Source organism: Epargyreus clarus, unplaced genomic scaffold (genome assembly GCF_041222505.1).
Source record: "Epargyreus clarus isolate Ecla_fem2 unplaced genomic scaffold, WU_Ecla_fem_2.2 ptg000001l, whole genome shotgun sequence".
Lineage (NCBI taxonomy): Eukaryota > Metazoa > Arthropoda > Insecta > Lepidoptera > Hesperiidae > Epargyreus > Epargyreus clarus.
The window spans coordinates 10,414,378-10,426,710 of NW_027332209.1; the positions used below are offsets into that span (position 1 = coordinate 10,414,378).

At 34.2% G+C, this 12,333-nt stretch overlaps 1 protein-coding gene across 3 annotated transcripts; it reads left to right on the top strand.

Moving 5' to 3' along the window:
• Positions 1 to 1,128: 1,128 nt before the first annotated feature.
• CoRest (REST corepressor) lies at positions 1,129 to 12,185 on the top strand. Of its 3 annotated transcripts, XM_073079756.1 has the most exons (11): positions 1,129 to 1,427; positions 1,714 to 1,866; positions 1,954 to 2,168; positions 2,258 to 2,446; positions 2,887 to 2,973; positions 4,059 to 4,165; positions 4,593 to 4,824; positions 5,330 to 5,483; positions 6,590 to 6,742; positions 7,185 to 7,276; positions 7,900 to 12,185. In XM_073079756.1, exons 1-11 carry the CDS (start codon positions 1,322 to 1,324, stop codon positions 7,987 to 7,989), a joined length of 1,578 nt encoding a protein of 525 aa, XP_072935857.1. In that variant the 5' UTR covers positions 1,129 to 1,321; the 3' UTR covers positions 7,990 to 12,185. The 3 variants fall into 3 exon arrangements, with proteins under 3 accessions (XP_072935857.1, XP_072935684.1, XP_072935764.1); XM_073079583.1 differs by lacking the exon at positions 2,887 to 2,973 and having other exon boundaries at positions 1,130 to 1,427; XM_073079663.1 differs by lacking the exon at positions 2,887 to 2,973 and having other exon boundaries at positions 1,130 to 1,427; positions 1,729 to 1,866.
• Positions 12,186 to 12,333: the final 148 nt, after the last annotated feature.

Below are 12,333 nucleotides of genomic sequence, written 5' to 3' on the forward strand. Positions count from 1 at the left end.
ACTATTTTTATGTATGTCTAATTTTTTGATACGCTCTACAGCTACAGCCCAAATGGCTTGACACCGCTTTACGGATTTTAATATAAACTATAAGCGGTAATTACGGTCGTTGGTTTCGTCTAAAATGTGGGAGTGGCGTTGGATATGTTGGATACATGACTTATTTTTAATGGATTAAACCGACCCGGATTATAGGATTAAGAATTATGTAGGATTTCCCAATCTTATTTTATAAAAATAAGTTCTTATTAATTTTTAAATAGTTAATAGTTCATTTTAGGTACTTAAGTACATTACATATTTTACGGTTTTCTTTACTTTTACATCCTATAATTACGCAATTTGTGTTTTTATCACAGTAATACGTAAAATACAATTATTTTCTACTCGGAGTCCAGAAAGCTTACAGGTAATAGGTGCCTACGTGACTAGTACGTACTACGTACGTAATTTATACGTTCTACTTAGCTGTGCAGACGTACTTATTTATTTTAATATTCTTTATAGATTTGTTTTTTCTCCGGAAAGGTTTGCTTTTTGTTATTGATAAGTTACCTACTTACTTTGTGTACCTAAGTATATTTTTATATTTTAATTGCGCAAGTAAAACGGAAATTTGCAATTTTTTCCGCAAATACAGTGAGATAAGTATGTCAATGCTTAAATATAGATGACTAGCTTATGTAGCAAAATACATAATCATTTAAGATTTATAATTAAGGCGCCATCTCTTGGTTTAAATCAAAGTAATGACTACTACGTATATATCAATAACGTACTTTTATATATTGTAGTACAACTTTATATGATGTAAAAAAAGATTTAGAATCGATTAGATTGAGATAATACGTAAATAAAAGGTCTAAGAAATATTTTATTGCAATATTATCTAAGAATATGTATATCAAGTGTTTTCTTAAAGTCTGTATTATAAAGTTGCCAAAGTAAAAAAACTAAAGAAAATATTTCAGCCCATTTTTGTGCAAAAAATCATCATCTTTATTAATAAATTTTAAATATCTATATTATTTAAATGTTACAAACAAAAAAGCATTTTCAACTTGCAATTTATTAACATCCGTATAATGTTAGGCAAAGTGAATGCCTTAAGTACAGACGCTATCAAATGAACTGTTACGACCGATGGCTGGTTTGTCAAATTATTGATGCGGTGGTTTGAATCACGTTTGATTTGAAGTGCGAAGCTTCGTGTTTCTTTTTATTTTGATGTATTTATTTAATCAACAGCAAATTATAAATGGTCATTTAGGGAGTGCGTTTTGTGTGTGCTAATAGTGTTAAAAGTGTTTAATTGTAAATCATGGTTTTGGCCGAAAGAAGTAACGATGTACGAAACGGGAAGCGGTCGAGAGGGCCAAGCCCCAATGGCCATGGAAGCCCAGATTCGAGTTCTGAAGACGAAAATGGTAATTTTGGATGTACTAACGTTAACTAATTTGTATGTAACTGGGATATACTTTTTAACCGTTCATAGCTTTACGCCGTGCTTGATGGGGGTGATCTTTCTAGGGTTGGAGTAATACAAATAACATATTTATTAACTTGATTAGTAAAACTGCTTTTGTAACCTACTGTTCCGCCCTTGTATTAATGATAGCAATCTCATGTCATGCTTTATTTTTATGCTTCCCATCATCTGCCCTTATGCTGCGTTCATCTCATCACTACTCCATATAACACGACACCAAGCAGTAGTGCCATTTGCAGCCGAGAAAATAAGAGTGGGTCGAGATTATCAGGCTGTGTGTCCTGAACTGGAGCCAGTGGAACAACGGAAGCCAGATTTGATATCTGACAGAGCGCTGCTTGTTTGGTCACCCACATCTGATATATTAGATTCTAAACGTAAGTTCACTATACTTTATTAACATTACATGTTTATTGGCATAAATTACAATGGTGTGCAATTTTTAAACAAAATTGTCCTTTTAGTGGATGAATATATAACAACTGCTAAGGAAAAGTATGGTTATAATGGTGAGCAAGCACTGGGAATGTTGTTTTGGCATAAACATGATCTTAATCGGGCCTCCATGGATTTGGCCAACTTTACCCCTTTTCCTGACGAATGGACAGCTGAAGATAAAGTGCTCTTTGATCAAGCATTTCAATTTCATGGCAAAAGCTTTCATAGGATAAGACAGATGGTATGTTAACTTGACTTCATTAGAAATATTGTTATTTGTTTTAATTTTGCTAGAAAATACAGTTATACAATATTTTTTATCCTTGGCAGCTACCTGATAAATCAATAGCATCACTTGTCAAATATTATTACTCATGGAAGAAGACTAGATCCCGTACATCTTTAATGGATGCTGCTGGAGAAAGTCGGAATGCGGCCGGGTCAGGTACTGGCAAGAGGGAATCTGGAGTTGGGTCTGAGCCCGGTGGCTCGGACAAAGAGTCTGACAATGATGAGAAGGTACGTTTACCATAAATAAGCTTACATTATTAAAATTTGTTGATAGTTTGCTCCTTTATGGTTTTGTGTGCAGTCTTTTACCCTTTGTTTGTGTAGACATTATTGGGAGAGACAATAATCTTTTTTGTACTTTATGTTAGTAGTGTATCTGGATTGTCCAATCTTTAAGTTATCACATTAACCTTCAGTATATAGAAATGCAGAGTAGCTTAGTTGCAGTATAGGATTGTATAGAGAACTAGTGCAATAGCATCTAGTCCATCTATTGATCCATCTCTGTGACACTCATGAATAGAAGGTTAGGAAGTGACTACTGCTGCATATTAACAAAGATAGCAAAGTATGTGAAGGGAATCTCGTTAGATATTTTGTGCCGAGTGAACTGAGCTTGTGTTTAGGTGTTCTACTATTATGTGATAGACCTATGTTAACAATGACAGAAGTGGACTATCCACCGCGGCATAGTCCGCGGAGGCAAGGCCGCGGCGGCGGGCGGGCCCACGCTGCGCGCCGGCCAGCAGAGCGAGGTGGGTGCTTCGCTTCCTCGCAATGAGTATTATGCTCTGTAACTGGATGTTAAATGTCTTCTTACTCCACTATATACTGTCTACTATTTAATTGGTGTGTTGTCATTCATAATTTGACATGTATCAGACTTTTTGTGCAATATGATTGTTGAAGCTCCTGGTATCCTACAATTAGTTTTAGTCACGCCAATACATAGAGCTGCACTGTTCATGATTAATTTAATCTTATATCATTTATTTTTATTTGCTACATTATTATCAGCTTAACAATATTAAGCATTAAATTCATGGCTTGTATCAGCTATTTGAACCGTTTTGTAGTATGGTTATTAATTTTCTTTCCCTGCCTGTGAAGATCTTTATGGCCCTTGGATTTTTAAACTGGCCCCTAAGTCTACATGGTGAATATGTGCATCTGACGAACTTATTATTTCGTAGTAATATAGTAGATTGTTCAAATAGCTATTCATCAAATAAAGTATTGTCTACGTTCAGATTACTTCATGAATGAATTATTTGGCTGCCTATTCCATTTTGCTTCTTATATAAATATGTAACTGCTCTGCATTTTTATCTACCAACTACAACTATTACATCCATATCTGATTATCATTTTAACAAAATTGTGATATATGAAGTTCCCGTGTGATCTCTTGCTTTAGTGACAAACAATGTAATGGTGGAAATATTGCAATGTGGACCGGCATAATGGATTGTTACTAAAGCAGAAGAATGTCATTTAATATATTTTGTTAATATTATAAATAATACCCATTATTATTTAGAGAAAATATATAAATTATAAACATTAATATTCATCTACAATTTGTAACACTTGTGATTTTATACCCTGTGGTACCCATCCTTACATACCCTTCAACTCCCCGCATGCTTCCTTTAACAGCCCCATATAATACAGAGTCAAAATTGTGGTGTTGTTTCTAATGTGTGCAGAATATCATTTTATTCATATTCTAATGGGTTTTTAAACGAAGTGTGTGTACAGTTATGTCGTCCGTCTCCAAATAGACTTGTCCTAGGTGTTTGGTGTATGGCAGGAATGTAAAATATTGATTGGGGTTTAGGGCGAAGGCGGCGGCGAGGCGCGGTGCACTGTGTGCGGCATTCTGTGCAACCATACGACGCAACACAACTCGCAAAAGTTGTGTCAGGCATGCCTCGCGCACGCCAGGTCGGTAACGATAACTTTCAGTTAACATACAAGCTCACTCTCGCCCATATATCATCACTCCTATTGTCAAATGTTCGTCTTATTTGTAGTCGCTTTAGCTAATTAATATTGTAAGTTACGTTTTACTAGTGATTTAAACAGCTATATTAGGTAGCCAATATTTAGTTCTATGTACATTCTATATAATGTATGATTTTTCTTTTAAAAAGTAATAGTTTACGGATATGCCTATATTACATCATATACGTATAATGTTATATCATGCAAATAGTGGAGGTGATATCTGGGCGATTACCTCAACATTAACGCTAGGCTCTTTGCAATTTTATTTGCATGTAATGATATCTAGTCCATTCACATAGCGTTGGATTTTGAGCTCAGTTGAGCTTGAGGGATTGTTGTTTGAATATAAGCGGTAATGTGACAGACGCACCGGCACGATGAGACCGCTCTGTGGGCCGCCCGGGCGACGCGGGCCCGGCGCCAAAGGCCGACGGTACAAGCGTCGGCTGCCACGTGGCATTTACATCAATCAGGACGATCTCGTCGCCATGGCCACTGGGCCTCAGCCCGGCGACCCTCCGCAGCCCGGCCTTATGAATCAGGGCGATCTTTTGCTCAGAGCAATGGATAGAGAAATTATTACCCTCAAGAGACAAGTAAGATGCAACCCGACACAGACCCATTGACGCTATGTAGCATCGATGCGAGACACATTCTCACTCTTACATTGCGAACATTGCGCGCCGCTTTGTAGAACTGGTTTAGTTTATGAACCGTGGACGTGACTAATAACATGTATGATGTAATTAAATGTGAGAATGAGAATGTGATACGTAATTTTAACTCTTAAAAAAATAGTGGAAGTTAAAAGTTAGTAAACCGTGGCAACATTACGATACCATGCTAGGTGTACTTAACAAAATGTATTCTGCACACATTTTATAGCGTTTAGCTGTTTTATTTTATGACCAACATTTATTTATTTCTATGCTTTTAACTAATTATAAGGTAACATCTTAATGCCATCGTAGTCGAGATCCCATCATTTTCCCATTTTGTTACGTAGCATTTTGGATAATCCAGATATGCACTTACAGTTTCTGTCACCGTGTACTGCTAGTTTTTGAGTTAAAAGGTGTTTCATAAACGCTAAATTTCCAGGTGCAGCATAATAAGCAACAGTTGAGTGCGGTGAAACGCAAGGTTGGCGACACAGGTGTGGAGGAGTTCCGGCCCGGCGAGCCGCCCGCTAAGGTTAACTCCCGTTGGACCAACGAGGAAATACTCTTGGCAGTAACGGCCGTTAGGAAATATGGTAGGACTCTGAACATCACGTTTTGAATCTAAAGGTGTTGTCAAAGTACTCATGATTTTAATACCAATATTTTTGTAAAACATATGATATATTTTTGTATTAAAATCTTAAATTCGCTTAATCTAAACAACGACATGAATTAAATAAAAGACTAGCCGTTTGTGTTGCAATGTGTTCGCCGGTACCACGGCCACACCTATTTGTGCCTCATAATAGCAGCGTTACGCTGCTGTTTTCTGGTTCGTAGGATGTGGTAAGGGATACATACATACTTTTCCAAGGCGTTCTAGCTTAGTCCTCTGGAACAGCGGCGCATCTGTGGCCGACCTCGGGTAGGAATATCTAATCCTACATGGGGTTGATGATAGATGTCAATGGGCGGCAGTAGCCACTTACCATGAGGTGGACTGCATGCGTGTCTGCTAAAAAAAAACTAAAATATTCAATAAGAAAAAAAATAATAAAAAATTGAAGTACCTAACAACTAATTCAATAGTTTCATAATTATATCTTATACAAAATGCTGTTATCAACCGCATGAACATTACAAAATTATAAACACGTGAGCTAGGGTGGACCTACAACTCCTTTCACTCGTACCTCACCACGCAATTCACGCCGAAGGATAAAGCTCTATCTACAAATCTATATTGATTCCTATCAACAATCCTTTCGTCCGGTTTCTGCGCTGGTTTATATCACTCGCGTGCAAAATATGAAAAGAGTTTATTAATGAATTAATGATTTATTCCAAGAACGCTATAAAAATATTTTTAATTTTCGGTGGAAAGAGCGCCCTCGTCCATAAGGTATATTGATGGCTACTTTGGTGTTGCGATGATAAACACTTATGATTGGATGTACTGTCCAATTCTTCGTTATAAAACGCTAGAGTTTATTTTAATCTACCATATAAATTGCGGCATGTTGTAAATAGTACAACTTTTTCTGGTCTGGTCGTTATTCTTAAATGTTGAGGGTCAAAAGTCAGGTTTTGGAAGTCGTTTCTGATGTTTTTTTGATTAATTTTCTCCGATTGTTTCAAATCCATGAGTTTTCAATAACGAAATGTAATGACGTAATGTAATCTTATTGTTTGTAAATAGGCAAGGATTTCCAAGCTATCGCTGAGACGCTAGGTACGAAGAACGAAAGTCACGTACGCACCTTCTTCGTATCATACAGGCGACGATATAATTTGGACGCTGTGGTGCGAGAACATGAAGCTGACCGCGGGAACGCAAACCATGTCCAGGCTGGTTAGTAGAAATGATATAATGATTGCATTAAAATTGTAAATTATGGTCATCCTATTAGACAAGTATATAATTATTAATTACTTAATATAAAACTGATACTTAATGAATAAAGGCAGAGAGGATAGATAACGCATAGCTTTTATACCTGTAGACTACTACTACTTCTTCATAATTTCATGCTTCTTAGAAAAAGTTTTTTGTTAAGCGTGCCACTAAGACTAAATAATGACCACGGCCGCTCTGACAAGAGTGTAACGCTTAACGTTAAGAAGTAAAGAAGAAGATATTATAATTATAACATATACAAAGAATGGAATAATTATGTAAAATTCAATGAAATATATTTTATGTGCGCACTTCTCGCGTAACAAAACATTCTAAAGCGTTTATTTGTCAGTGGTGATTCTAAGGCACCCAAATGCAGATGTTTTGCTTATTTCAGGCACAGCAAGTGGAGAAACTACAGAGAATGATGCAGATAATAATGGCAACAATACAAGTGCCACATCACAAAATACCAACAAAGAAGATAAAGTAAGTTTTATTTCACATACATTCATTAAGTAGGCAAGAATTTTATTATTTGAAATGAAGTTATTTTAAAATTTAAGCTGATGTAACTTTGATTTGTTCTAAATGATATAAGGAAAATCATTCTAAGGTAAATGAAGTTGAAAAACAACTAGTGTAATTACCCAATTTAAATGTTTTTGTATATGAAAGTTCCTGTTATAATTTGTTGATAAGCAATTAAGCGATTAAACTTTTCATATTCGAACATCTAATTAGCTGTAGTAAAAATGTTTACTGGGTTAATAAAGTTGAGTTATTGTTTTTTTAATTTCCTTAGGGGTCGGTTGAAGTTATGTTGATTTGTTTTATTATTAAGTTCACGAAACCAGAACTAGTTTAAAAAATATGAGCATACAGTTAATGTAAGGAATATCATGAACAGAATAATGTGTATCAAATATTACTATGTTATTACATATTATTGTTATGTTTAATATTTTATTCATAACTTAGAGATAACTTCTCGATATTTGCACGGATAAATAATTGCCAGGACGGTATTTTTGCACTTTTGTTATGTAATATTTTGAACCCAAACCGAGTTTTTGTAAGCTTATTATAAGCAAGTTTTTAATTTCCCGCAGATGGAAGTGGACAGCGAGGGCGTGGCCATCGGCACGTCGGCGGAGCAGGGCGGCGCGCCCACCACGCCGCCCAAGCAGAAGGCCAAGTGATCCGCGCGCGCCGCACATGGGGCCCTTCAGTACCAAGCCAACTGAACCCACAAACGCCCGTGTTCGCGCCGTACAGGGGGCCCTTAAGTATCACAGACCCAACTGGACCCACAAACACCCCTGTTCGCGCCGACCATGGGGCCCTTAAGAGCCAACTGAATCCACAAACACATTGCTTAAATGTAAGGATGAGGTTAATGAACTAAAGTGTCTGACGGAATTGCTTTTGTAACTTGTGACAGTTACTTGTGTGTGACGTCGGCACGGACTCGGTGATATCGCTCGTACCTTAGTCATTTATGCTCCTTTAGCGAACCTTGAATGTAAAGTGTGGTGATGCAGGACACTAGTAAAATCAATTTACTCATGAATTGTCATGAAAATGGATTTTTTTGTTGAGATCGTTTCAATGTTTCATGTGAATTGTATTTTTTAATACACTAATATAATATAGTGTAGTTACGGAGCATCGCAAATGCTGTGTGCTATATTTTAGCATTATATGGCATATTAATAAGAGTTTGGGTAATTTTAAACTAAACTTTTAAAATTATTAATGAGCCAATTATTTAATGAACATGTTAAAGGTTATTTCGGAGCACATTGAATGAAATGTATATAAATAGATCACTTTGTCTATAAATAACGTCCTCTTGGTGTCCTAAGAATTCTTTATTTTTGCAAAGAAAATTTAAAATGATAACGACTCTGAAGCAGTTTCTTGTAGTACTATAAAAACAGCCATTTTTAAATAATAACAAGTAATTCAGTAATATTAGCTTTTCATTAGGACATAAGTGTAAGGTAATTGATGTGGTGTATACTGTATAGTATATTAGATGGCAGACATGTGTCATAATACTACAGACTTCATGGTGTGTCATTAAGGTGCTGTGAGCAGACAATTATGTTTATAGGACTTAAAAATGTTTATTTTTCCGAACACTAATCTGTTCGCTGTATTTTAAAGCATGTATTAAAAACTATCTCGAATATTATTATGGAACTTGCTTCATTGATTATAATTTTATCAGGTTTTAATACATTTTTTCCTGTAACTCAGTGAAAAGAGATTAAACCGGTTACAGGCAAGATGAACATGTGTCGCGGAATATTCGGACGTCGTTCTGTTCGTTTTAATAGTTTAAATTCCTGTCATAGATTTTTATGCGAAATTTTGGGTATAAGTTCTCTGTGAAAACCAGAAACCAGAAAAATTGAGAAAATCTTGATACTACGAACTTCAGCACCTTAATGTGAATAAATGATCACATGTACCTGTTTTAAGATAGATTGGCTCGTCTCAACAGTAAAGTATGCTTTGCTGCTAATGTCTCAAATCAAATGTAAATATGGTGCAAGTTGACAATGTACAAGAATGTGGAAAGGGGGTAGTGATTAGATTTAAAGTACCTATTATACTATATTATATTATACCCATTGTCATATTTATAGAATTATTGCATTGGTTATGAAGCAAATTGACCTGAATACGACAATGTGTATGAACGACGTGGTTTCAATTTAAGAATGTCGTATACGCATTAGGAAAACATTAAAATTATTATGTGTAAATAAGTACTTTTAAGATTTGCTGTTAGATATAAGATTTATTAACTATTTTAACTTCGATCACTGATATTCGATTTTTCCGAAAGGTAATATGTAATGTTAGTACCGCCCGCTTGTGAGATGTACATAATATATGAAGTGCAACTGCGTAGTCTTAGGTGGCTTTAAAGTCCAAATACGTTGTTGTACAACCGAGATTACTAATGATCCTATTTGGATGGTGACTTAATTAAAGCTGTCTTCCGAATTGGATATTTTATGAAAATTTGCTGTATGTCGCGTGATTTGCATAACACTATGATCCTTGTTAGGACTGAACATTAAGTTCATTCATGATAAAAAGTGCTTGGCCATTTTAGTTTAGAACTTTTCATGATAACCTTATTAAGTTTATTTTATTCCTATAATACTGTCGCTTTTATTGAATATGTATATCGTATATGATCTCTTTGTTTTTAAACTGGATATGACGTGTGATAGTGTTAAAAATTTAATGATAAGTTTAAATTTTACCATAACACTTGCCTTAAGGAATAATTAATATTAGAAATATCAAATCGTATACTCGCATGCTTACTATTACAACATATTATATTGGAGTCTAGGTGTCTCTGAAGGATGTTCAGAAATATATGACTAATAGAAATAGTTTATATTTTTCAATATTTAAGATTATAGTGAATAGGAAGTCAATCTAGCTGTTATGATTTTACTGTCTATTTTGTGTGTAGTTTTACTGAGTATCTAATGAAGTAGGTGGCTTAAGATTTTATCTTCAATAAGGGAAACTATTTCTGTATTGTAGATTAACTTATCTCTTACTTCTTAAGGCATCGAAATATAATATAATCTAAATCATAATATATCTAGAATGCAAATTAAAATTGTAAATTCATAAGGAATTTTCTCCCCGCAACTGGAGGTAGCTTTGGGGCATACTCAGGCAAATCTTTCCAGGTAAAATTGCTGGTATCATGTAGTAGTGGCCAATCTAATTCGTATGGCTTTCCGTTGTGCCTGAGGAAATAATGAATTGAAATTACAAAGAAGCAATAATTAATATGCGATAGTAAAATTCCTATCAGTGTTTGTTTTCTTTAGAGTAAGAAAGAAATGGAACATATTTTAGATAAGTATCACGACGCTTATTTAAGAATAATTTATATTTCGATGTTCAGTTAACTGCAAATTTCAGAAACAAATCATTATTTCATGCTATATCAGTTAACTTTAGCTTATTTTAAATATTGGTATTGGTAGGCACAGATTGATTATATTTATAGAGGAAATAATTAATGTTAAATAATGACGATATTTTTGTACCCGTAAAAGACGACACTAACTTATGAGTGATGATGTGAGATAGTAAAGCGTATTTCATATTACTTATTTTTAAATTTTATTCTAGTATTTAGTGTATGAAATTAAATACAATTGCTTATAACATTATTGATACTAGTAAATATGAACATCACGAATGAGATGAGTAATTTCGTATGGTACTGAACCGAAGATGTGGTTACCGATATTATGATCATAGACAGTGTGTTTTATCCTATTTGTACATATTTATTTCAATTTTAATGGAATCACGAAAATAAAAGGAAACTAATCTTACTATTGAATTAATTTAATAGATGTGCCCTATCGTATTGCATTAACACGTAGCTCAATGAGAGATTAGATTGTATCAGATGTAAATCGAAAACTGCAAAATATGTTTACATAATTTTAGTTTTTTTCACATAATTGTATGAATAAAAGCTATCCGGTCTGGAGGAAAAAAAACATGTCGTTTTAGCTATTCTAAACCATATGTAATAGGGAACGATTGTGTTTGTAACTCTAGGTTCGGAATGTATGGTTCCAGTGGAATCTACACGTTGGGCAAACTTAATACATGGTGCATAATTGGTATGTAGGTGGCACAGTTTTGAAAAACAAGGCTTACCTTACGATGTGGGGCATTGTCTATTGAGTTAAATGGGCGTAACTTTGTAATAGCAGATATAATGTAATTGGTCCTTACGTTTGGTTGTATTCTTCCCTGTTTTGGTTTTCATTCAGAATTACATCCGCCTAAGATGTGTAATATCCTGTCTTAATTATACATTGATTTTACATAGTTTTAATTTTTTACGTACACAAGGAATTATGTGTATGAAGTATCACTTGACATTATATATTTAAACTAATTTTAGTTTGTTCGGGTCATGGGTTTAATATTATTTTTCGGGGCACTTGTAAATAACAATAGCCTAAAGTCAATCTTATGAACATCTGGTTTATATAAAATAATATAAGTGTAATTTACAAGTTTGTGTTAGATCGAGCTAACCACTCCAAAGAAATCCACACAACAAAGTCATCTTATTTATTGATGCTAATTAGAGCTAGTAGGAATTTGTTACAGAATTAAATTATTTTTATTAGAATTAACGTGTTCTGTATATTAAGCATATCAATCAGTTTGGGTTAAATGAAGTGTTTTTTTAATTAAGTGAAGGCTCAAAAAGCTGCTGTTCAGTATCTTAAAACCTGACAGTAATTTTTAAAACGATTATGTTCTTTTTTACATTCAGCTAGTTTGAATTTAAGAATATTTAATAAATAAGTATGCATTATTTTTGTGTTATTATTTCTTATTATCAACTTATATTCTATTTTTTATTTAAAGCAGCAGATTTTGGCATCATATAAAAATGTTGGCGTGTACCACTGTTTGAACTCAATATTTTCTAACTTTATTATTGCTTTAAATCTTATTTATTC

Excerpts from the sequence above, each read along its gene's own strand:
- CoRest (XM_073079756.1), top strand. The coding sequence starts at position 1,322 with ATGGTTTTGGCCGAAAGAAGTAACGATGTACGAAACGGGAAGCGGTCG. Across the intron at positions 4,825-5,329 it reads TTATTACCCTCAAGAGACAA|GTGCAGCATAATAAGCAACA; the intron begins GTAAGATGCAAC and ends CTAAATTTCCAG. Across the intron at positions 5,484-6,589 it reads AACGGCCGTTAGGAAATATG|GCAAGGATTTCCAAGCTATC; the intron begins GTAGGACTCTGA and ends GTTTGTAAATAG.